At 47.6% G+C, this 25,696-nt stretch overlaps 1 protein-coding gene across 1 annotated transcript; it reads left to right on the forward strand.

The window, feature by feature from the left end:
* The first annotated feature begins 738 nt into the window (after nt 1–738).
* On the forward strand, nt 739–25,441 carry LOC129355838 (ras GTPase-activating-like protein IQGAP3). The gene is given in 45 exon segments (XM_055025456.1): nt 739–1,117; nt 3,360–3,447; nt 3,526–3,682; nt 12,782–12,859; nt 12,942–13,018; nt 13,486–13,553; nt 13,682–13,795; nt 13,866–14,044; nt 14,121–14,163; nt 14,166–14,198; nt 14,689–14,852; nt 14,931–15,018; nt 15,092–15,255; nt 15,338–15,498; nt 15,581–15,696; nt 15,815–15,978; nt 16,050–16,140; nt 16,264–16,431; nt 16,501–16,643; nt 17,194–17,278; nt 17,281–17,363; nt 17,437–17,520; nt 18,804–18,875; nt 18,991–19,017; nt 19,019–19,061; nt 20,033–20,241; nt 20,319–20,471; nt 20,619–20,782; nt 20,864–21,024; nt 21,027–21,087; nt 21,157–21,297; nt 21,407–21,491; nt 21,698–21,930; nt 22,005–22,137; nt 23,192–23,294; nt 23,415–23,486; nt 23,489–23,537; nt 23,609–23,696; nt 23,782–23,994; nt 24,062–24,225; nt 24,306–24,431; nt 24,503–24,535; nt 24,537–24,609; nt 24,904–24,927; nt 24,929–25,441. Coding segments are annotated over 45 exon segments (4,893 nt in total). The 5' UTR covers nt 739–1,089; the 3' UTR covers nt 25,019–25,441.
* Nucleotides 25,442–25,696: the final 255 nt, after the last annotated feature.

Genomic DNA, 25,696 nt, shown 5'->3' on the forward strand with positions numbered 1-25,696 from the left:
CAAATATATTATTGTAAAAACTAATCACTTCATAGTGAAATTGTGTGTTTTTGATAATATTATAATGACAGAAATTATTACTGTCAGTGGCCCTGGCTGGGGCCCCTCAGTGGCCCTGGCTGGGGCCCCTCAGTGGCCCTGGCTGGGGCCCCTCAGTGGCCCTGGCGGTGCCTTGGATGCCTCCAGGTGCTTCAGGTGTCACCTGTCCAGCAAAGCTGTGAATATTTGAGCCGTATTTGGACATACAGCGTTTCTAAAACACGGACTGGCCCTTTAATTCCGCCAGCTGACTTTCATGCTAAGCAGGATAATTATTGCTTTTATTATTTATTTTATTCTGTCTTTGTGTTTGTATTTCTCATGTTTTTACAGTTTTTAGGTGATAATGGAGCAATATGAGTAAATATCGAATGATCGGCGCCGCGCCTCTGATAACTGCGAACGGATTCAAAACAGTTTTTAAATGTAACATAATAACTAACCAGGGATTACCTGGTTAACCTGGTTAACCAGGTAATCCCTGGTTAACCAGGTTAACCAGGGATTACCTGGTTACCAGGGATTACCTGGTTAACCAGGGAACCAGATGATCAGCAGAAACTCACCTGCTGCTGAAGGTGGAGCTTCTCACCTGGTCACAGATCGAAACTTCTTGAAACATCGGAAACAGCTGACGTCATACCGACGCTGTCAGTTTGGTTCGGTTGCTATGGTAACCGGGAAGCGCAGAATGTCATCACTATTTGATCTGAGTCATTTCAAGGAAAAGAAAGGTTCTGTTTCCTGTTCTGCGGACTGATGAGGCTTTAAAATAAGTTTAAAATTAGCTTTGACTGATGAGACAGAACTACACAGACCAGAATCCAACGCGGCAGCCTTCTGGCCAATAGCAGAAGCGATACTATCGAGGCTGATGATTGGGCCAATCAGAGAGCGGCGGGAGCTTTCAAACCTCAGACAGGAAGTAGCTCGAAGCGCTGAAGCTCGTTTTGCTGATTTAAGGCTTTGCAAACACATTCGGGTCCAGTTTTCTCTTCTGACCGAACCGGGCGGCATTTCACCGGCCAGAGAACAAAGAACCGGGACAACATGTCGGAACCAGCAGTAGGAAGCCGCTGTGAGTTTTATTAATTTCTCATCTCGTAGTTTTATTGATCAGATCGGAATGGAGCTTCAGGGATCATGGAATAACTTCATAGTTAATCTCTGCTGCAAGAATCAATGTGGCGCAATTAAAACCCAGAATCGCTTAATCACCAAGACTCACCTAAAGCCGGGGCTTCTGGTTCTGGTTGTGGTTCCGGTTCTGGTTGTGGTTCCGGTTCTGGTTCTGATTCTGGTTGTGGTTCTGGTTGTGGTTCTGGTTCTGGTTGTGGTTCCGGTTCTGGTTCTGATTGTGGTTCTGGTTCTGGTTGTGGTTCTGGTTCTGGTTGTGGTTCTGGTTCTGGTTCTGATTCTGATTGTGGTTCTGGTTGTGGTTCTGGTTCTGGTTGTGGTTCTGGTTGTGGTTCCGGTTCTGGTTCCGATTGTGGTTCTGGTTCCGGTTGTGGTTGTGGTTCTGGTTGTGGTTCTGGTTCTGGTTGTGGTTCTGGTTCCGGTTCTGGTTCTGGTTGTGGACTCATGCAATCTTGGTTCTCCTGCGAATCTGACCTCGGCCTGGGTTGTTGGAAAGTTCGGTTCTTTTCAGAGAACCGGCTCTTGGTACGGCTCCTAAAGAAGAGCCGATTCTTTCGGCTCTCAAACATTTGATCATCAACTGCCTGAGCAAACATGAATGTTTTCATATGAATCTATTTTGCACTCAATGTTTTATGAAAAGTCTTGCTTTTGTGTAACATTAAGGCCTGTTATAAATGAATATTTTAGTAATCGAGTAATGTATCAATTATTCCTATGTTTAATCAAATAATCTGATGAAAAGCTCTAAAATATAATATTGGTAAATCTGGCATAACAGCAGTGTTAGTATCAGATATCAATATCAGCCCAATTTTTCATATTTGAGCTTCTATACTATTTACTTTTCTGTAGTTTAGAAAATTAACTGTAACAATAACATCTCAGATTCTAAGTCAACCTGAAGAAAAGTTATATGAGAATCTGAAATTATATTAAATTTAATAACAAAGATTCAGGATCACAATACGCTTATAAAAATGTCTCTGCTCCAGCTTTTAGTTTATGTTTTCATCTCCAGTCTGTTTAATAGATGAACTCTGACCTTGGCCCTAACCTGTCAAGCTTTGGGTTTGAGAAAACGGGAATGTGGCCTGGTGATGGGGTCACGGGGTCATGGGGGGCAAATGAACGTAAGCTGGGAGGAAATGGACCAGGGGACGTCAGTAAGACATGGCCAGCAATACGGGATGTTTACGGCGCCATCGTTCATCACGCTGAGAAACTACCGGCCGTGAGCCGCCATGACGCCGTTCAGATGATAAGCTCATCATCCGGGATGAACGGCGTCCCGGTCATCAGACGGTTCTGGTTTCACTTGGCAGAGAAACGTCACTGAGGGGCCGTAAAGCTGCACTGAACCATCAGCTCCTCCGCTGGGTTCAGTCTGTCCTCTACCTGCATCAACACCTGCAGCTCCGAACCGGCAGCTCCAGAGGAGAAAAGCTGCCGGACTCCAGGCATCGCCCGTCATTTTAAGGACGCTGATTGGTCCCCAAAACCATGAGAACCCGGATATTACACCGATCAATTAAATCCCCACTGGCCGAACTTGAAGACTGGACGTTATGATGACAACACTTGGCTTTCGTCAACAACTCGGAGGCGGAAGTGAGAGCTCTGTGCAACGCAGAATGTTCCGGCCGGAACACGGCGCTAAATAATAAAATAAACTAACGAAGCTTTGAGGCAGGCGCATTTTCCTCCAGGAATTTTAATAATCCAGAAACTAATCATTGGAGGGATCGACTGGCCACATCTGTTTGCAGAGTATTGCAAAACCTTAATGAACCATAACAAAAATTCATTATGCAATACCTTTATATAATAAGTTTTGATTTTGTGATTTTTATTAGTGAAATGTACAAATACATTTTACTGAACTACTTTAAACTGCAGCCAGATGCTGATTTATATAAAGGTGTCGGTCAGATTGAGGGGTTCCCTCCTCACTGCTTTCTATTGACTGAGGGGACGGACTCACCTGGCCCCCCCTCTGTTTTCACTTAAAGGTATCATTCCATGTACTCGCATGTGATTGGCCACAAGGCTGCTGTGCTGCCAATCAAAGCTTAGCTCTGTTGTGAGTGAGGTGGAGCCACTGAGAGTGAGAGCTGAGCATCAAAAGGAAAAAATGTCTTCTCCACTAGTCTCAGGTGTGTTTTGTTCTGTTCTCCTCCCAGATGAGCGTCTCACAGCAGAGCAGATGGACGAGCAGAGGGTCCAGAACGTGGCCTATCAGTACCTTTGCAGGCTGGAGGAGGCTAAAAGGTCAGTGGTCAGAACCAGAAGTGGTCTTGGTGCCTCCATGTGGAGGTTTTCTCACTGGGACCCGTGTTTCCTGCCCAGGTGGATGGAGGCGTGTCTGGGGGAGGAGCTTCCTGCCCCAACCGAGCTGGAGGAGGCGCTGCGTAATGGAGTCATTCTGGCCAAATTGGGGCAGCACTTCGCTCCAACCGCCGTGCCACTGAAGAAGATCTACGACCCAGAACAGCTCCGATACCAGGTTCAGTACCGGTTCTGTTCTGGTCCGGTCGAGAGACCACAACATGATGATCTGAGGTTTTTGTGTTAAAGTTCAGAATTTTACTGTGAATGTCTTCTAGCCCTGTCACAATAAACGATAAGTCAATTAATCGCACGATAAATTAAAACTATCGACGTCATTTCAATTATCGTCTGTATCGTTTCTTCCTGCCTTTTTCTCTTCCTGTTGATGACACTGAATGAAAAAGGCTCCACTCCACTGACCCTCCCTTCCTTATTTCTTAGTGTAATGCCCAGCGCGCTGCACCATCTGATGTCGCTGATTGTCGCCCTTTATCAAAACACATTAGCTGACAGCAAGCCTCGCTATAACGGTTCGATCGAACCGTGTTGTGTCCAACAATGGACACAAAATAATAAGTCCAGTTCACTAATATTGAAACCAGGCATTAATCAGTTGCTTACTACAATCTTCCTGCAATGCATGCGGCTAGTGTCAGTCTGACTGAATGAAAATCATTATAAACTATTTATGTCACGTTAACAAAGAACAGCTGAAAAGTTTTTTCTGGTAGAAATTTCGCTCCAACTCCTCCCCTAGTTATTTATATTTTCTTTGCATGAAATGTTGAATAAACATTCATGTTGTTTCCGATGTCTGCTGGACTTCGGGTTGCATCGTGTCAGCTGTTCGGGATTCCCTCCGTGTTTCCCCCTCAGAAAGCAGGAGGAGAATCCACGCTTTCTGATTGGCTACCGGTCACATTCAACAGGCTGCGTCACTCTCCCAGTCTGGATAAATCCTTGATTTAGATCGGAGCAACGATCTACCGTAACACACAACGATCTACCGTAACACACGACGATCTACCGTAACACACAACGATCTACCGTAACACACGACGATCTACCGTAACACACAACGATCTACCGTAACACACGACGATCTACAGTAACACACAACGATCTACCGTAACACACAACGATCTACCGTAACACACAACGATCTACAGTAACACACGACGATCTACCGTAACACACAACGATCTACAGTAACACACAACGATCTACAGTAACACACAACGATCTACCGTAACACACAACGATCTACAGTAACACACGACGATCTACCTTAACACACGACGATCTACAGTAACACACAACGATCTACAGTAACACAACGATCTACAGTAACACACAACGATCTACAGTAACACACAACGATCTACAGTAACACACAACGATCTACAGTAACACACGACGATCTACCTTAACACACGACGATCTACAGTAACACACAACGATCTACAGTAACACACGACGATCTACAGTAACACACAACGATCTACAGTAACACACAACGATCTACAGTAACACACAACGATCTACCGTAACACACAACGATCTACAGTAACACACGACGATCTACCGTAACACACGACGATCTACAGTAACACACGACGATCTACAGTAACACAACGATCTACCGTAACACACGACGATCTACCGTAACACACAACGATCTACCGTAACACACGACGATCTACAGTAACACACAACGATCTACAGTAACACACAACGATCTACAGTAACACACAACGATCTACCGTAACACACGACGATCTACAGTAACACACAACGATCTACCGTAACACACAACGATCTACAGTAACACACAACGATCTACAGTAACACACAACGATCTACCGTAACACACAAGGGACAATCTCAGAACGAAACGTTCTCAGATTGTCGTTCTGGGTAAAAAATCCTGTAGTTTGAACTATTGCATCATTCAGTCGGATTCTTCTCTATTTAAATCTAATGATTACTGAAGGGCAATAAACTATACAGACTTCATGATCTGCACTCTTTTGGTTGAATGCAGTATTTATTTCCACTTTGGCTTCATGTTGTTTGGTTGGTTTTTTTTTTTTTTTTTTTTAATTTTTATAACATAGAAAAATAAGACAAAAAACAACAACAACAAAAAACAAGTGACAGTGAATCACTCAATACAGATTCTCATTAAGTAATGTAGTCCCCAAAGCAAACAAACACAAATTAACAATAATAACAATGATAAAAATAAATAAAAAAACAAAACAAAAACCTCAGCAATCTGCACAATTCTCTTAACGCCCTTTGTAGTGTTTCAGAAACTCGGTCAATGGTGACCATGTTTCTTCAGATTTCTCTCCTTTTCCTCTGATAATGTAAGTGAGTCGCTCCAGAGCCACACGATGTCATCTCCTTCACCTACATGTGAATTGAAGGCATGTCCATTTTTTCCAGTATAGAGATATTAATCTAGTGTCCTGATGGAGTCCAAAGTCAATCAATTTTAACTGTCTGGAATTAAAAACACAATTCTCCGGATAAATACCCAAAACACACATTTTGGCCTCAGCAGGTACATTCACTCCAATGATTTCTGACAAAGTTTGCGTAACCAAGTTCCAATATTGCTGTAACTTTGGACACTCCCATACGCAGTGAAAGAGAGAACCTTTCCAACCAAACACTTACAGCAGATATCTGGGATGTTCAGTTTAACTGGAGTTATGTAAATTCTCATCAACCACTTGAATTGAAGGAGTTTCATTCTTGTATTGATTGACTGTTTTTGGGCCTTTACTCATGCAGTGTTCCAGTCCGCTACTGGTATCTCTTCTCGAATGTCAACTCTCCATGCATCCAGTTTATCTGCAGTGGATTCCTTATCATGCCTTAGTAAAGCTAAATAAAATAAAGAAATATGACTTCTCTTCTCTAGATTTTCTAGCACAATATTCTCTAGGTATGACAGTGGCGGTCTGGGTTCAATCTTTTTATGTTTAGACATAAGAAAATGTTTAATTTGTAAATACTTATAAAAATGCTTCTTTGAAATGTTATATATTTGACATAATTGTTCAAATGTAAGAAGCCTGTCATCCTTATAAAGATCTGGCAGTTTCTTTATTTGCCCAGCTTTTGAAACCTCCATCAGCTGTTCCTGCCTTAGAATCTCTATTCCCCCAGATGGGTGAGAAAGAGGAGATGGATCAATATATATATATATCCAATATATTGATGGGTCCTATACCAGACATCAATTGTGTTTTTTAGAAAGGGATTCTTTGTCATTTTTATCAATTGCTTTGGCTTTGCGGAGTACAAATACAGATTTAATCTAAGGTTTGTTGTTAATTGTTTAATTTCCATCCAAGCTGGGTGTGTTTCAGTTGAAAAGTAGAACATGGCTGAGTGTAACTGGGCAGACCAATAATACAGTTTAAGATTAGGGAGTTGTAACCCCCCTCTCTTATATGGCAGGTACAACAGTCTCAACCTTTTTATCATTTCAAATAAATCTACTAAAAATACCATTTAATCTATCAAAAAATGTTTTGGAAGAGGCAAAGGAATTGTCTGAAAAAGATACAAAAATCATGGTGATATATTCATTTTGATGATATTTATCGGGCCAATCATCGATATGGGCATTGTCATCCAATTATTCAGTGACTCGTTTACTTCACTGACCAGAGGGTCATAGTTTGCTGATACGATTGTTTCAATGTCTGAGGTGATTTTAACACCAATACACAAATCCCTCCCTTGCATTGATAAGAGGCGATTTTAACACCAATACACAAATCCCTCCCTTGCATTGATAAAAGGCGTCTGTACAACCGGGTTCAGTCTTTCATCCCTGTTCAGAAATAGAATAGAGGACTTTGAATCATTTATTTTGTAGCCAGAGAACTGACCAAATATCTCTATTTGTTGCATTAAATTTGGGATGCTAACGGATAAATTTGTCAAAAAAATTATCAGATCATCAGCATACGATGCCAGTCTATGCTCCTGGTCTCCCAGCTGAATGCCAAATAGATCCGTTTGCGTTCTGATCATCATTGCCAAGGGATCTATAGCTCAGACAAATAACACCGGAGATAACGGGCAACCCTGGCAGTGGAACGTTCTAACATGAAAAGTTTAGAGGCTAAATTATTTGTCCAAACACTGGCTTCGGGAGTTGCATACAAAAGTTTAACCCATTTGAGGAAATTGCAGCCAAATCCATACCTCGGAGAACGTTAAATAGATATGACCATTCAATTCTATCAAAGGCCTGACGAGCATCAAGTGATAATGAAGCTGTATCTTTAGCGTCAGATTTCTCATGAATTATATTTAGGACTCTACTTATGTTGTGAAACCCTTGACGTTTTGGTATAAAGCCATTTTGATCGTTATGAACTAAATATGAGATAAAGTGGTCCAGTCTGTTTGCTAGGGCTTTGCAAAGTATTTTAGTGTCCACCCCCATCAGACTGATTGGTCTAAATGAAGAACACTCCTCAGGGGATTTACCAGGCTTTGATATCAGTGTGATCATTGCATGTCTCAAAGGTGGGAGAATTTCCCTTTTAAATGCTTCTTCATACATATTGAAGAGAGGAATTATAAGTTTTTCTTTAAAAGTTTTGTAAAATTCAATAGGGAAACCGTCAGGCCCAGGAGCTTTACCACTGTTGATACTTTGTATGGCCTGTGAGATTTCTTCAATCGTTAAATTTGTATCCAATTCCTTTTTTGTCTCTTCTGTAAGGGTCTGGAACTGAAGTTGATCTAAGAATATATCTTGTTCGTCTGAAGCGCAATAGTACTCCGATTTATATAGTTTTACATAGAATTGCCTAAAGCTGTCGTTAATTTCATCTGGATCCACTGTTACCCTGCCAGAGGGGGTCTTTATACTATTAATTGCTCTTTCACTCTGCATCTTCTTAATTCTCCACGCCAATAATTTTCCAGCTTTCTCTCCTTGGTCATAATAGGATTGTTTTAACCACATTAAACTTTTTGCTGCTGCCTCATAAGATAATTTATTATATTCAGTTCTCAAACATAATTCATTCTGCTTTGTTTGGTCATCATTGGTGTTCAAGTCCAATTCCAGAGATTTTATTTGTTTATCCAAGATTTCCAGCCGTTTCTTTTGTTTGTTTTTTGTACTTGTATAGCTAAGGATTTCACCTCGAGTATAAGCTTTGAATCCTTCCCATCTCACTGAGGCGCAAGTCTGATCCGTATTTAATTCAAAGTATCTATCTTCTCCCCTATTAGTCTGACAAAATTTGGATCTTGTAGCCATTTTACTTGAAACCGCCAACGGGGTGAATTATGCACCAAGTTTTCTATGTAAATATTCAGTGAGACAGGTGCATGATCACTGATCACTACGCTGTCATACTGACATTGTTTGATCATTGATAAAAGCTCTCTTGAAACAAGGAAATAATCTATACGTGAGTGGGATTTATGTATACTCGAGTGACAGGAGAATTCTACTTTATCGGGATTTTGTTCTCGCCACACTTCCACCAAGTTAATATCCAATATATATTGACTTATTAATTTTTTAGTTTGATTTTTATAAGCATCCAAGCCAACCGATCGGTCAATATTCGGGTTTAAGGTGCAGTTAAAGTTTCCTCCAATTACATAAAATCCTTTAAGGGTAGCTATCGTAAGAAACAGATCTTCAAAAAATTTTGGCTTATTTTCATTTGGGCCATATAAACTCACTAAATTTAAAGTAATTGAGAGAATGTTACCCTGGACAATTACATACCTACCAGCTGAATCTTTTATTGTTCTTACAATTTGGAACGGCATGCTTTCATGGATCAAAATAATTACGCCTCTTGCATAATTATCATATGACGCATGTATCACCTGGCCCGGCCACCTATTTTTTACAAACTTTATCTCACAATTAGTTAAATGTGTTTCTTGAAGGAAAATTATCTTCGATTTAAGTTGTTTAATCCTATTTATAACCTGTTTCAGTTTAGTTTGTTTCCTAAGTCCTCTCACATTCCAGCTTGTAATTTTTATGGAAGAGATATGAGTACTAATCTGTTCCATCCTTTGTTTTTTCCTGGGATGTTAATAGCAATGCATGATGCTGAGTTAACGGAAAATACACAGAGATTTGGGTAAAATAAAACAAAAAGTTAAATAAGAAAAAAAAAGCCCTGAAAGTGACACATAACCCTTAAATCCCCCCCTCCCTTACTCAGATTAATAAATTGGGGCTTTTGCTAATCCACTAATAAGAGGAGTAGCTGAACTATGAAACCCACTTCAAAAGCATCAGTGGTGCTCATGAATCATACACCATAGTAAAAACATTAATACAGCGAACCCAGAAATAGCCATAAGAGGCGTTTAACCAAAGATATTTCGTATTAATATGACATAAGTAACCAGCAAGTACAAAGGTATTTGTTAAAAGCGTTATACGAACAGATAAAACTATCCTACGTGCAAAAACAAAACTAAACAAAGTCACTCTGTAGCTGCCTATGACTTATACATACATCAAAGATTAACTGGCTACTGTGTCAGCTGAGATAGAGAAAAACAGCTATCAGATATCAGCAGCTGATTCTGTGGTTCAGGACCTGAGCCGCTCACCAGTACAGTCAGATCTATCCAGTGTATGTGCGGAGGAAATCCCCAGCTTCCTTAGGAGATGAGAACAGCTGTATCTTCCCTTGTGGAGGATCCTCATTTTGCATGGATTATATTGAAACCCGCGGAACATTCCCTTTTCAGCAAAAGCTTTCCTGATGTATCGAACTCAGCTCGCTGTCGGATGGTTTCTGCTGAAAGATCCTGAGTGAAAAACAGTCTATTCCCATCGTGTTGGATATTGCGTTGTTTTGTAGAGCGGAAAACAAATTCCCGATCTTGGAAATTCAGGAAACGAATGAGGACGGCTCTGTGCAGGTTCGGTTTCGGAGGCGCCAGGCTGCGGTGGGCCCTCTCAGTGATGAAGGCTCTATCGGTCTCCAGCCAGCGCGGCAGCATCTCCCGTACAAACTCCAGCAAAGGCCGCTGACCCTCAGCGCTCTCCCGGAGCCCAAAAAGGCGCAGATTCTTCCTTCGGCCTCGATTCTCCAGGTCGTCGGTCTTCGCCTCCAAGTAGGATATTCGCTTCAGGGTTTTGGCAAGATCCGCCGCACTAGTTTCTAAAAGTTCCTCCACCGACACGATTCTGCTTTCAGCTTCCTCCAGTCTAGTAGCATTAGCAGCAACATTTTGTTTCACCTCTGCTATGTTTTTCTCCAGAGAGGCGATGGACTTCGTCATTTCGCCCATGCGGTTATCTATGCTGTCCAGATTGTTTCCAAATCCGCCGAACTCCGAATGCAACGACCGAAGCTAAGCTAACACCGTGCTAAGGTCACACATGCTATCAATGCTAGCGGCACCCTTCTTGTCCTGGTCTATTCCCGAAATATCAGTTTGAGCTAATTTTTGGGAGCCGCGTTTTCGTGTGAAAATATCACAATCCTTAAGAGTAGTAGACTTTGACATCTTCAGGTCCAAAATAAGTTTCTAATCCTGGGGTTTTTCGAAGTTTTGGTGTAGGTTACACGGAGCATCCACTTTAAGCTGCCATCTTGGCTCGTGGCTCCACAGCGCCCATGTTGTTTAGTTTTTATTCAAGTACATTTATTGTTAATGGAGACTGAGAATCTATTTTATTTGTGGTTTTGGTTGTTTTATTTATTTTGTGTATCAGTCCCAGTGTTAAGTGTCTTTGGAAAGTAAAGTGTTTCCATCTTTGGCAGAAAATCGCATGTATTATTACATAATTTCCATTCAGTGTGAAAAGGTCTTCAAACAATATTATCGTTTATCTCAATAATTTTTTGAGACAATTTATCACCTAGCAAAATCTGTTATCGTGGCAGGCCTGTCTTTCAACTATGAATAGAAGCATTCAGGTTGTACACTTTTCAAATTTTCCATCAGCCACCTGGATTTCAGAATGATGGCCATTTTTTCAAGATGGCAGACAGATGAACTTGGATGAACTTTATGTCACACCCTGTTTTACTCATCCGCCTCTTGAAAGTTAAAGTGATAAAATGCAGCAGAATCAGAAATGGAGGACTGCTGTTCGCGAGTCTCAGACCAGGAAGGAGAAACAGAGACGTCTTAGCGTTAGCATTAGCTTCTGTCAAGTTTTTATGTTTAGTAGGGTTAGCTTTCGGTAACTTTCATGTGTAGAGCAGATTAGCATTAGCTGAAGTAAGATTCTTGTTTGCTGATCAGTGAACTTTTTCTTTTTTTACTGCTAGCCGTGGCTAACTATCAGTAGCCACCGCTACTGATAGTTTTAGTACAAACATAGTTTTAGTACAAACATATTTTCCACTGCAACCACGAGAAGCCGGAAAAAATCAAGAAAATGTTTTATTTCTAAAATATGTAGTCAGTGATTTTATCCAGGGTTTCCCCAGTAAACCTGCTCAGCCCGGCGCCGAGGCGTCCGCCGCCATTTTATAGTAAAACACTTCAAGTTGACAGGAAATGTAAAAATATTAAAATGAATATCAATTTTGCACTTCTATTTAATCCACATTAAGTCAGCGGCTCCTTCGGGCCCCAGGCCTTCAGGGGCCGTAAATGATCATATTTTAACACAGAAACATAAATGTAACATCTATTTATTGAGATGATCAATGCTGCTGAATTTGATTTAATGGTTTCAACATAAATCAAAATAGTTTAAATTGAAGATTTTAAGGAGCTGGCAAGTTTATTTTGTAAACAATATTCATAATTAGATTGTTTTGTTACCGTAGCAACAATCTGATGCTGTGAGTTTAATCTTTGACGTTGAGCCGTTTGTTCACAAATACAAATTAATAAACTGTAATTAGAACTGATAGTTTTCAGGTTGGCCAGTTAATCTACTTTAATCTCTCAGATTAAATCCAAAAGAAGCCGTTAGAGGTTCTGATGGTTTAGCAGCAAGAGGGGCCCGTAGGTCAGGTTCTGCCCCGGGCCTCATGCAGCCTTGGACCGGCCCTGCAGGATGAGCAACAAACAGATTTCATTTAGTGCTGCTAGGTTCAGGTAAGCTAACACCTGAGCCAGGCCAGGTTCTGTCTGCAGGGGAAAGATTGAGCTGAATTACTGAGTCCTGCACCATTCCATCAGAAAACCCAGCAGCCTTCTGGTTTTGGAATATTGGTTCCTTCAGGTTCTGGTCCAGAAACCGATCAGAACAGATTCCTCTAATCGATAACATTGATCTGTGCAGGCTGTGGGTCTCCAGTTTCGTCACACTGACAACATAAACCACTGGAGGAACGCAATGACGACCCTGGGCCTGCCTGCGGTCAGACAACCTTCACAGGATTGGTCACTGCTTGGTCAGCTGATCAACTTCACAACTCATGATTGGCTGTTCATGTTTGCAGATCTTCCACCCTGAAACTACAGACATTTACGACAAGAAGAACATGCCTAGAGCAGTTTACTGCATCCACGCCCTCAGGTCTGTCTGTCTGTCTGTCTGTCTGTCTGTCTGTCTGTCTGTCTGTCTGTCTGTCTGTCTGTCTGTCTGTCTGTCTGTCTGTCTGTCTGTCTGCTCACCTGTCTGTCTGTCTGTCTGTCTGTCTGTCTGTCTGCTCACCTGTCTGTCTGCTCACCTGTCTGTCTGTCTGCTCACCTGTCTGTCTGTCTGTCTGTCTGCTCACCTGTCTGTCTGTCTGTCTGTCTGCTCACCTGTCTGTCTGTCTGTCTGTCTGCTCACCTGTCTGTCTGCTCACCTGTCTGTCTGTCTGTCTGTCTGCTCACCTGTCTGTCTGCTCACCTGTCTGTCTGTCTGTCTGTCTGCTCACCTGTCTGTCTGTCTGTCTGTCTGCTCACCTGTCTGTCTGTCTGTCTGTCTGCTCACCTGTCTGTCTGCTCACCTGTCTGTCTGTCTGTCTGCTCACCTGTCTGTCTCTCGTGTTTCTGCAGCCTCTACCTGCACAGACTGGGTTTGGCTCCTCCTATTTATGACCTCTATGGAAAATTAAAGTTCACAGGTAAATGTTGACAGACAGGTGATTGTTGGACTCAGTTGTGTTTTCCAGGTAGCATCAGCAGCCAGCTTGAGTCTTGGTGCATATTTGGACCAATCAGAGAACAATGTTGGTAACATGTGACTCTGTAGATGAAGAGATCAGCAACATGGAGTTGGAGCTGGATAAATACGGGATCCAGATGCCGGCCTTCAGTAAGATCGGCGGCATCCTGGCCAATGAGCTGTCTGTGGACGAAGCCGCAGGTAGGAGGGCTCCAATTGGCTGGGAGCTCCCGGGTAGAGGTACGGGTCTGACGGCACGCTCTGCCCTCAGTGCACGCGGCCGTGGCGGCCATTAACGAGGCGGTGGACCGCGGGGAGGTGAGCGGCACGGCGGCGGCTCTGAGGAACCCTGCGGCGCTGCTTTGCGACCTGCAGGAGGCGCTGATGGCCGCCTACCAGGAGGCGCTGAGGGATGCCAGGAGGAGGAAGGCACAGCGAGCGGCTCACCAGGTCAGCTGTGATTGGTCGAAGAAGAAGCGCTGCCGTCCAGTCGGCTGCTGGTTCTGACCTGCGTGTTTGTGAGCAGGGAGGCCGGGAGGAACGAGACATGTATGAGGAGTTCCTGAGCCGCCGGAGATCCAGGAGCTGATCGGCAGCGTCAACGGTGAGAAGATGGCAGGTTGACCAGAGAAACGGGAGATGAATTTAACTCTGGTCAAAATAAGACAGTCAGGAAATGATCAGAAAATGACAAAATATGATAGAAATAAAAACCAAGACATTAATTTCATCTGCTGTGATTTTCCCCCAAAACACCAGAATCAGTGAAGCACCAACATCCACCTCTCCTCCGCCCTCTTCACTGCTGTTGACCCAAAACCTTTGACCCTTTTCTCATCTTTACTGTTTTGAATTGAAGATATTTACATGAATAATTAATTACAATTAATTTAATTCAGTTCAACTTCCTGGAGTTACTAACTGGAATTAAGATTCAACTTGATAAAATCACAAAATACTTGGTTGGTCCTACAGGGGCCCTGGTTGGTCCTACAGGGCCCCCCGGTGGGTCCTGCAGGGGCCCCCGGTTGGTCCTACAGGGCCCCCCGGTGGGTCCTGCAGGGGCCCTGATTGAGCCTCCATGTGTGTTGCAGTGCGGTCTGCGGTGCAGCAGGTGGACGAGGCTCTGGACGCTGCCAATGAACTCTCTCTGCTTGCTGCGCTGCAGCGGCCATGTTTGGCCCTCAGGGGCCTCCGTGGCTCCAACGGTACCTGGTACCTGGATCAGCTGCTGGAGGACCGCCAGCAGAAGGCGCTGGTATAAAACCCACTTTGACGTTCTGGATTCAGATGTTCTGCTCACCTGTGACAGCTCAACCTCTGACCTCTGACCCAGGATCTGGGCTCCCCGGATCCTCTGGAGCCGGCCGAGCTGCAGGAGAGCATCGCTGCTGCCAACCAGGAAGCTCAGAGCGCCGCGAGACGTAGGAAACACCTGTCTCACCTGTCCACTGGTCTCACCTGTCCACCGGTCTCACCTGTCCACTGGTCTCCCAGGTCTCCTGGCGGTGCAGAGCGTCAACTCGTCGCTGCGGGGAAGCGATCCCAGGCGCACCGTCAGCTGTTTGATGAACTCTGACCTGCAGCTGCCTGAAGTGTTTCCAACTGCGGCGGCGCTTTACCACCGGGAGCTGCAGCTGCTGCAGAGACGCACCACTCAGGTAGACACACCTGGGACACACCTGGTCCAGCAGGGAGCAGCTCAGTTCTGTCGGTCCTGTAGCTTCCTGTTTTGTCCTCCAGGGGGAGTTGCACCAGGAAGAGCTGTTTGTTGCTGTGGAGATGCTGTCGGCAGTTGTTCTGACCAATCAGAGCCTGGAGGCGGGACATCTCCAGCAGTTCAGCTCCTCATTGGTCAGTCCGTCTGCAGGACTCTGTGATGTGGATAGCGCCCTCATGGACAGGTGAGAGCAGATCGTCTACCTGCTGAGCTCCACAGCACCTGATGATGATGATGATGACGACGAAGAGGTCTGTGCTGCCCAGGTATATGCAGCACCTGGCAGGTGTGAAGCAGCAGGGGGGTGGAGCCATACTCACCTGGAATCAGTTGCAGGAAGGAATAAACAGTGTGAACAGCTGCGCTGAGGACGAACTCCAGCGTACGACACACACACACACACACACACACACACACACACACACACACACACACACACACACACACACACACACACACACACACCATGCTGATGCACCTTGTGTTTACCTGTGTGACAGAGTTCCAGGTGGTCGGCCTGATAAATGAGGCGCTGAGGAGAGGAGATGTCCAGCTGCTGCTGTCTGCTCTGCTGCTGCCCTCTGGTGGCCTGCAGGGCGTCATACCTGCCAACGCCTGCAGGTACCTGGCGCTGCTGACCAGCTGCAGGCACGACAAAGCCCAGGTGAGCGCACAGGTAACAGGTCATCAGCGATTGACTTAGGGATCCTCATTATTCTGCTTCTGTCCAATCAGACAAGTAGAGGCCCAGGAGCTGAGCTGTGGTTGGCTGATATCCAGGAAGTAGTGAAGCAAGCCAATCAGCAGAGCCAGAAAGCTCTGAAGCGTGAGTCCGATCAGAACCACTCCCGACCCGCTTCCATCCATCAGCAGAACCTTTCGGTTAGCTGAAGGCCTCGGGGCTCAGAACCTGTTGACCCACCTGTGTGGTTCTGACCCGTTCCTGCAGTGTGCCTGGCGGTGGCAGCCGCCAACCAGGCGGTGAAGGAGAACCGGGCCCAGCAGACGCTGCGGGTTCTGTCTCTGCCGGACCTGCAGCTGCACGGCGTTCTGCCCGACTGCGCCGCTGCCTACCAGCAGGAGCTAAGCAGCCGTCTGGCAGACCGGACCCGTCCAGGTGAGGCCCGTCCAGGTGAGGCCCGTCCAGGTGAGGCGTGGACTCTAGTGAAGGTTCTGCCGTGTCCAGGTGCGGAGCGGAGTCCATGGGTCCGGGTCCGGCTGGACGACGGGTCGTTTTATTACTTCCACCTGAGCCGGCTGGAGGGAAGCTGGGTGGTACCCGATGGTTTCCGGAACCACAGCTGCTTCTTGACCCGACAGGACATACAGGTGAAGGGGCGGGCCTGTGGCTGCACCTGGTCAGAATAGATACCTGGACTGAGCAGGAACCAGCCTAACCCAGACAAGACAGCAGCCGACCAGACGGTTCTGGTGCTATAGCGCCATCATCCTGCTAATGCGAACCCTTTGAGTGCAGCCGGGCCGGGCGGCGCCGGACCGGACCCGACCGGGCCGGACCCGACTGCAGCGGTCAGAGGGTCTGGCGTAGACTGAGAGGCTGACACAGTTCATGTCTAGTTTCACAGGCTCTGATTGGCTGGAGCTTTTTGAGTTTGTCTCTGATTGGCTGGACAATGCTGTTGGAAAGCATGTCACGGTTTCATTTCAGTCGTTTCTTATCAATAATTATTGGTTCGTTCTCTTTATTAGTGTATGAGCTGATGCTACCCAGCTAGCTTAGCTCACCTCTGCCTCCCAGAATGCTTTGCGTTTCAGTAAAATTATTGAATATTCTGGCTACTGACATTGATTATGTCTGATACTTTTGGTTTATTGTGAGGTGATTGGCTGGAGCCTGACTTGTTGTCGCCCCCTGCAGGAAGTAGTGAGCAACGTTTCAATATCCTACAACCGCGGCATTTTGTGGCGCAGCAGCGCCGCCCTGGTGGTTGGCCTTCAGGCGCGTTGTCGGGCTTCTTGGTCAGGCAGCAGCTGGAGGGTCGCCGGCGCTACCTGATTGATCAGAGCGCTGCTGTTGTCATCATCCAGGTGAGAGCTGCGGCCGCTGCCATCGGTCGCATCATCATCATCATCATCATCACCGCCTCTCTCTGTTCTTCAGTCTCATTGGAGGAGGTTCATCCAGCAGAGGGCGTACCGCCGCCGGCTGCAGCTCCTCTACAGGAACTGGAGGACCATCGTCAAGGTAAGCGATGGTTTTACAGCTCTGGGCCGTCACAACATCTTCACTCAGAGACCCTCAGGTGAGCCTGGGACTCACCTGGTCAGGGTTTCGCCCAGTGTATTATAGGCCTGGCAGCCCGCCATGCTTTACTAGCCCCACCGCCAGGCTAAGCCTTTCTTGTTGATGTTTTTAGGAAAATAATAATTTCAAAAATACATTTTAAAAAAATCACTTTTTTTGTAAAGCCAGGTTGCAAGCATGTCTGTTGCTCTGAGCACTTATGATGATGTAAGCATTTCACTATAAACTGAAAAGATAAGTTGAGAGTTTCTGCATTTAATCCGGACCAATCACACTGCTAACCATATGAAATGTTTTTCCACTTAGAAAGAGTTGATGAACCAGAGATCTGAGAAACTCGTCCCATAAACTCAGGCAACCAAATCAGTTTCTGTGGCTCTTATTGAAACGCAACACAGAAATGTTAGCGTTGCTAAAGCCACATTAGCAGCTCATTAAATGAAATCTGTTTGTTGCTCATCCTGCAGGCCCGGGGCAGAACCCTGAGGCTGCACGGGGCAGAACCCTGAGGCTGCACGGGGCAGAACCCTGAGGCTGCACGGGGCAGAACCCTGAGGCTGCACGGGGCAGAACCCTGAGGCTGCACGGGGCCCGGGCAGAACCCTGAGGCTGCACGGGGCCCGGGGCAGAAACCCTGAGGCTGCACGGGGCAGAACCCTGAGGCTGCACGGGGCAGAACCCTGAGGCTGCACGGGGCAGAACCCTGAGGCTGCACGGGCAGAACCCTGAGGCTGCACGGGGCAGAACCCTGAGGCTGCACGGGGCAGAACCCTGAGGCTGCACGGGGCAGAACCCTGAGGCTGCACGGGGCAGAACCCTGAGGCTGCACGGGGCAGAACCCTGAGGCTGCACGGGGCAGAACCCTGAGGCTGCACGGGGCAGAACCCTGAGGCTGCACGGGGCAGAACCCTGGGGCTGCACGGGGCAAACGGCTCAAACTTAAAGATTAAACTCACAGCATCAGATTGTTCCTATGGTAACAAAACAATCTAAGTATGAATATTGTTCTTTGAAGTTTTACAAAATAAACTTGCCAACTCCTTAAAATCTTCAATTTAAACTATTTTGATTTATGTAGAAACCATTAAATTAAATTCAGTGGATTGAATAGAAGTGCAGATATTAATATTCGTTTTAATCGTGTTTTTTGTTTCTAATACGGTTGTGCGTTCAGGTGTTGTTGTCCTGTTGTATATAATTCGCCGCTGCATCCATCCATCCAGATCCAGGCGCTGGTGAGGATGTGGATCGCCAGGAGGGCATTTCTGACCCGGCTCCGATTCTTCAGGCAGAATGTGAGTTTCTGTGGTTCTGATCTGAACCCCGTACTAAATTCCGGTCCTGATCCAAACCGATAAACACACCAGGTGCGTGTGACGTGTCCATGGTAATGGGGTGATCCTTCAACAGGTGGACGCTGTGGTGAAGATCCAGGCGTTTTTTCCGGGCCAGCCGGGCCCGGCACCAGTACCGCCTGCTAGGTAGGGCTTGAATGACTTCATGTTTCTTAAGGTCGACTACAACATGATAAAAGTCAAGTCAGTCTACATGAATGACGTCATGACAGTCGAGGTGATGTCATAACGTCACAAGCGCAAAACGCTTCACAACAACTTGGAGGCTTTAGCTGCTAATTTCACAGCAATTACTGATAAAAAGCTGCTTTTATTAAGTCTTCTTTAGTAAGAATTGAAAGAACAAGAAACAGAACATTATCACAAACTTTTTTGTGAGCAGCAGAGAAATGCCGGGTCGGACTTTTTTTTCCCCCAAACACCGGCTGATACTGATGATCTCTGGATTGCTGCACTGACCTCAGTGGAACATGTCAAACCAAACCAATGCTGGCCGGATCCCGTTTGGCTACTGTTGGATCCAGAAATGGTCTCCATCAGAGTGAAGCTTTAACTTTGTTTCCAGATGTTGTCAAACAGAATTTTTATAAAAACGCAGAGCTGCCAGGTTAGAAGCTTCAACATGCAGAGTGACGCCGATCAGCTGGAGGCATGAAGACGCCCGACATCCTGACGCATTGTCACACTGTGCTCCGGTCGTCTTTTAGTAACACTCTTTTGGCACTAGTTGCCTTTATTTGACAGGAATCTGACAGTCCCAGCGAACCGGGTCTGCGGATACCGGGTCTGCAGATACCGGGTCTGCGGTCTTTCTGTGCAGGGCGCCGCGCTAGCTGCGCTAGCCTACACTAAGCAACACCCCTATTCCAGTAGCCTTTGCTGGGATTTTATGTTTCTCTTTGGTAAATTATTTACATTTTTATACAATTCAAGCTTATTATTTTTGTCACGTGTTTGTGACTAGTCGACTGGCTCAGTAAAAGTCATTGCAGAGTAAAGAACCGACTAGTTGGTGCAACCCTTACTGCGTGGTGAGTTCTCAGTGCCTGATTGGCCGAGCCACCGGTCATCACTAACTAGCTCCGCCCCCTCCCCAGTGCATTCGGACACGCCCCCCCTGTCTGTGATCAGGAGGTTCCTGCACCTGCTCGACCTTGGAGACTGTGACATCAGAGAGGAGGCGGAGCTTCTGCGGCTGAGGCAGGAAGTGGTGCGGAACATCCGCGCTAACCGGCGGCTGGAGTCCGACCTCGACCTGATGGACCTGAAGATCGGCCTGCTGGTCCGGAACCGGGCCACGCTGCAGGTGAGAGCTATTCCAGGTTCTGTCCCGCTTTGCTGGTTCCGTTCCGCTTTGATGGTCATGACTTGTGCCTCCAACAGGAAGTGGTGTCCCACTGCAAGAAGCTGACCCGGAAGAACAAGGAGCATCTGTCGGACCTGATGGACATGGAGAGAAGCAAAGGGCTGAAGGCTCTGAGCCGCAACCGCAGGGAGAAACTGGAGGCCTACCAGCACCTGTTCTACCTGCTGCAGGTGAGTCCGGCCTGCCGCAGGCGAGTCCGGCCTGCCGCAGGCGAGTCCGGCCTGCCGCAGGCGAGTCCGGCCTGCCGCAGGCGAGTCCGGCCTGCCGCAGGCGAGTCCGGCCTGCCGCAGGTCTGACAGCGGGTTGCTCTGCTCCAGACGCAGCCCCTCTACCTGGCCCATGTGATCTTCCTGATGCCGCAGAGCCGCTCCACCTGCTTCGTGGAGATGCTGGTCTTCAGCCTGTTCAACTACGGCTCCGACCGCAGAGACGCCTTCCTGCTGCTGCAGCTCTTTACCGAAGCGCTTCGATACGAGATCAGGTAACTTTCTATGATGTCATCGAGCAGCCGTCTTAAGGCTGTGACGTCACTCTGCACCTGAACACACCTGTGTGTCGTCAGACTGAAGGTGGAGCAGCCGCAGGAAGTGATTACCGGGAATCCCACCGTCATCAAGATGCTGGTGAACTTTTACCGGCAGGCGCGCGGTCAGAACGCCCTGCGAGACTCCCTGGGTCCGGCGCTGCAGGACGTCCTGTTGGACCAAACCCTCAGCATCAGAACCGACCGCTGGAGGTCTACAAGACCTGGATCAACCAGACCGAGACCCAGACCGGACACAAGAGGTGAGACACCGAGGAGGACAAGGTCATTAGGTCACAGTAGGGCTAACCTTTCTGGCTCTGTCCCATCAGCTCTCTACCCTATGAGGTTTCTGCGGAGGACGCCCTGACCCACCCGGAAGTCCAGCGAAGAATTGACATCGCCATCATCAACCTGAAGAACCTGACGGACCGCGTCCTCAAAGCCATCACCTCCAGTCTCAACAAACTCCCGTAGGTCCCCGACTTCCTGCTCTCTCCCGTTGGCGCCTGACCTCCTGACTTATTTCTGCTGATTGATTGGTGGGCAGTTTGAATGACGGCTGGTCTCTGTGGATGGCAGGTACGGCCTTCGTTACACAGCCAAGGTTCTCCGAGACGCCTTGAAGGCAAAGTTTCCTGCAGCCAGTGAGGACGAGCTCTACAAGGTGAGTCTTACTGGAATACTCCCAGTGGCTCCCAGTTTGACTGGATGGTGACTGCGCCTCTTTAGATTTGAACCGTTTCAGAACTAAATAATCAAACCTTCAGAACAAAATCTGGATGTTCATCTCAGGTTGGTCTGGATTGAACAAACGTCCTCAGGATGAATTTCTAGTCCGGCTCTGTCCTCTAACCGGGACGCTCCCTGCAGATTGTGGGAAACCTGGTGTACTATCGCTACATGAATCCGGCCATCGTGGCTCCGGACGGCTTCGACGTGGTGGACCGGTCGGCCGGATCCGCCCTGCAGCCGGAGCAGCGCCGCATCCTGGGATCCATAGCCCGCATGCTGCAGCACGCCGCCGCCAACAAGCACTTCCACGGAGACGGCTACCACGTTCACGCCCTGAACCAGTACATCACCCGGACCCACGGCAGGTTCAGGTACAGACGCCAGCAGCCGTGGGTCAAAGGTCAGGGGAGGCGTTGCTGATGGCCGCTTATGTTCTGTTGGACAGGAAGTTCCTGCACGGCGTCTGTGACGTTCCCGAACCAGAGGAGCGGTTCGGCATGGACGAGTTCTCTGAGCAGCTGACCGTCAACAGACCCGTCGTCTACATCTCCGTCAGCGAGTTGCTCAACACTCACAAGGTGAGCCGCAGCAGAACCGAGACTCTTTGGGCCCAGAAGGTCCCTGTGGTTCCGGGGAGGCGTCAGTGTTGCCAGTTTTCTGCGTTTGACGTCGTATGTGAGCCGTTTGTCTTTGTGAACGAGAAAAATCGTCACGTTGGTTCCATCTCAACGTGACGATAAAGTTTCATTGCAGCAATGTGTTGTTGCTGCAACGTTGCAGCAACACGTTGCTGCTGTTGCCTTTCTTAAAGGAACAGTGTCACGTAAAATCAAGTTTTTCGACATCATGTTACAGACGGGGATTGTTTGTTTTTTCATTCATGTTAAGGAACCATTTGGGTCGCCGCGGCAACCATTTGGGTCGCCGCGGCAACCATTTGGGTCGCCTCGGCAACCATTTGGGTCGCCGTGGCAACCATTTGGGTCGCCGTGGCAACCATTTGGGTCGCCGTGGCAACCATTTGGGTCGCCGTGGCAACCATTTGGGTCGCCTCGGCAACCATTTGGGTCGCCGTGGCAACCATTTGGGTCGCCGTGGCAACCATTTGGGTCGCCGTGGCAACCATTTGGGTCGCCGTGGCAACCATTTGGGTCGCCGTGGCAACCATTTGGGTCGCCTCGGCGACCATTTGGGTCGCCTCGGCAACCATTTGGGTCGCCTCGGCAACCATTTGGGTCGCCGTGGCAACCATTTGGGTCGCCGTGGCAACCATTTGGGTCGCCGTGGCAACATGTGGACACACCTAGTCTTGGCTCCGCCTCTGAGACAAAGTTCTCTGACGCTCACTAACTCGCCTGCAGCAGGCCGGACTCGGCGAGGCTGAGCTGCAGTTTCCAGCCAGTCCAGTTGCAAACGGCATCATGGAGAAACGTTGTTGTGATGACTTCCTGAAGGTGAAGCATCAGAAGGAGGAGCAGCTTCTTAAAGAGACAGGCCCAATTTCAAGACATGAAACAAAGACGTTGAATTTCTTTTAAATCAACTTTAAAAATAAAATGGCTCCCGGAGGATTCATACGTACCGTCGCTTTAAGACATTAAACTTCTGGACCTGCTGCCTTCGTCTCTGCAGCTACTGCTGGAGCACCAGGAGGTTCTGTGTCCCGACCCGTCGGACCCGCTGAGGCTGATCCTGAACGACCTCGGACCGGTTCCCTCGCTGCAGGAGCTCAACGGTACCGTTGGGTCTGGGTCGGGTCAGGCAGCAGCTCAGTACTGTACAGGTGTAAACTGGTCCTGCTGGGTTTGGATGTTGGCGCCTGGTGTGACGAGTTTTTGGGGTTTTTGATCCTCAGGTGAGGCGTCAGCTGATCCAGGGTCAGAGTTCAGTAAGATGGAAGTTTCTCTGACGCTCACTAACAAATTTGATGTTTTGACGACTCTTCTGAACAACCGGACGTCCGAGGACTGCTGCTCAGGTAGCTCTGCTCACCTGTCCAGGTAGGTCAGCGCATTGTTTGGTTGTGCTCACTTGTGGTTCTGACTTCAGCACCAAGCAGCTGATCATCGACGTCATCAGGACTCAGCCAGGCGACTCTCTGAGGGACATCTTGAAAACAAAGACCTCGCCTGACCAGGTGACCCTCGACACGACCGGGCGACGCTCGCTCGCCTGGGGCGACGCTCGCTCGCCTGACGCGACCGGGTTCTGTTTCCAAACAGGAAGTGTGTCACGATTGGCTGGTGCAGCGGCGGGTGCGGCGGGACGCTCAGATGCCAGAGAAGATGAAGAGGAATCCGTCTCTGGTTGCAAACAGCAACCTGAGCCTGGAGGAGAAGAAGAGGAAGATCGTACGCAGCCTCCGCCGCCTGGAGACGCTCGGCGTTCTGCGGCCGCCGCGGGCCGAAGAGCAGCTCCTGCAGATGGTTGCCAAGGTAGCGGCCTGACCGGAACCGTCCCGATCCGGTTTCTGCCCTGAATGAACCCGGTTTGTCCTTTCAGGACATCCGGCAGCAGCGTGTGCGTCGCCAGCGGCGGGGGGCGGAGCTTCACAAGCTGCAGCAGACTCTGAGCCGCCTGCAGGAGAAGAGCAGCTTCCACTGCCAGCAGGTCGACTTCTACAGGCATTACATCACTTCCTGTCTGGACTACCTGACCACCGGCAGGTGAGACGACACGCCGCACTTCCAGAGACCCGATCGGTTCTCAGGCCCCGACGGCGCCGTCATCGGTTGTTCTGTTGCAGCAAAGGGACCAATAGGAACGCAGCAGAGAGCAGAGGGAAGAAGAAGCTTCCTGCTGTGAGCTACAGCGCCGCCCGGCTGCAGGAGAAGGGAGTGCTGCTGGAGATCGAGGACCTTCCAGCCACACAGTGAGGCGGGACACACAGAGCGTGACATCACGATGACGTCACCACCATGCTGACCTTATGACCTCTTCCAGGTTCAGGAACGTCGTCTTCGACATCACACCCGCCAGAGACGGGAAGCTTCAGCGTCAGCGCCCGCTTCCTGGGCGTCCAGATGGAGGACTTCCTGCTCCGATACCAGGTACCACCAGAACCGGGTCAGAACCAGAACACAGACCAGGTCTGCCTGACATTAGGAAAACATCTCAGACTGAACAAAATGGCAATGTTTGCTCTCAACATCTTTAGATCCAAAGATTAACGAGTTTCAGCAACTATATTAATTAATGGGCAGAGAAAACCTGAACAGAAGTTTCTGAAATATTAACTTTTTTTGTGGGATTCTTGTGGAGTGACAGTGACCCAGTGCAGTTCTGCCTGGTCCTGGTTCTGGTTCTGGTTCCACCACGCTCCAGCTGCTGTGTTTTGTGCCCAGGATCTGCTGCAGCTGCAGTACGAGGGGCGTGGCGGTGATGAAGATGTTCGATAAAGCCAAAGTCAACGTCAATCTGCTCATCTTCCTGCTCAACAAGAAGTTCTTCAAAAAATAAACCAACAAACGCTCTCTCTTCTCACTCCTATCTTTGTCTGGTGTCTCACTGCTTGACTAAATGAAAACCTGTTGCCATTTTGTCTGGAGTGAGACATCTGTTCTCCACTACTATCTGTTGTTTAAAATGTGCCTCAGTATGTATCAGAGTGAGGCTTCTGTTTTACTCCTATCTCTATTTGTCACTGTTTGATCAGAGTGAGACCTCTGTTCTACACTATCTCTGTATAAAACTCTTATGGACCTCAAGGTACATCAGAGTGAGACCTCTGTTCTACACTATCTCTGTATAAAACTCTTATGGACCTCAAGGTACATCAGAGTGAGACCTCTGTTCTACACTATCTCTGTATAAAACTCTTATGGACCTCAAGGTACATCAGAGTGAGACCTCTGTTCTACTACTACTGTCTGTTTCAGCGTTTTTTTAACACTCCGAATTAGTCAACTTAAGCAGAGTGAGTCATCTGCCCAAACACATATCTTTGTTCTAGATCACACTATATTATTTGGTCCATAGTAATACATCCTGCTTCACTGATCTTTGCACTTTAAAGTTTCCACTGGTGCATCTGAGGACTTGATCAGAGTGAGCCCTCTCCTCTTACTCGCCTATCTGTGTAAGCTACAAGACGCTAACAACGGATGCAAACTGAAGCTTTATTTTGAAAATCTGATG

This window comes from Poeciliopsis prolifica, unplaced genomic scaffold (genome assembly GCF_027474105.1).
Source record: "Poeciliopsis prolifica strain line A6 unplaced genomic scaffold, Auburn_PproV2 SCAFFOLD148, whole genome shotgun sequence".
Taxonomy (NCBI): Eukaryota; Metazoa; Chordata; class Actinopteri; order Cyprinodontiformes; family Poeciliidae; genus Poeciliopsis; species Poeciliopsis prolifica.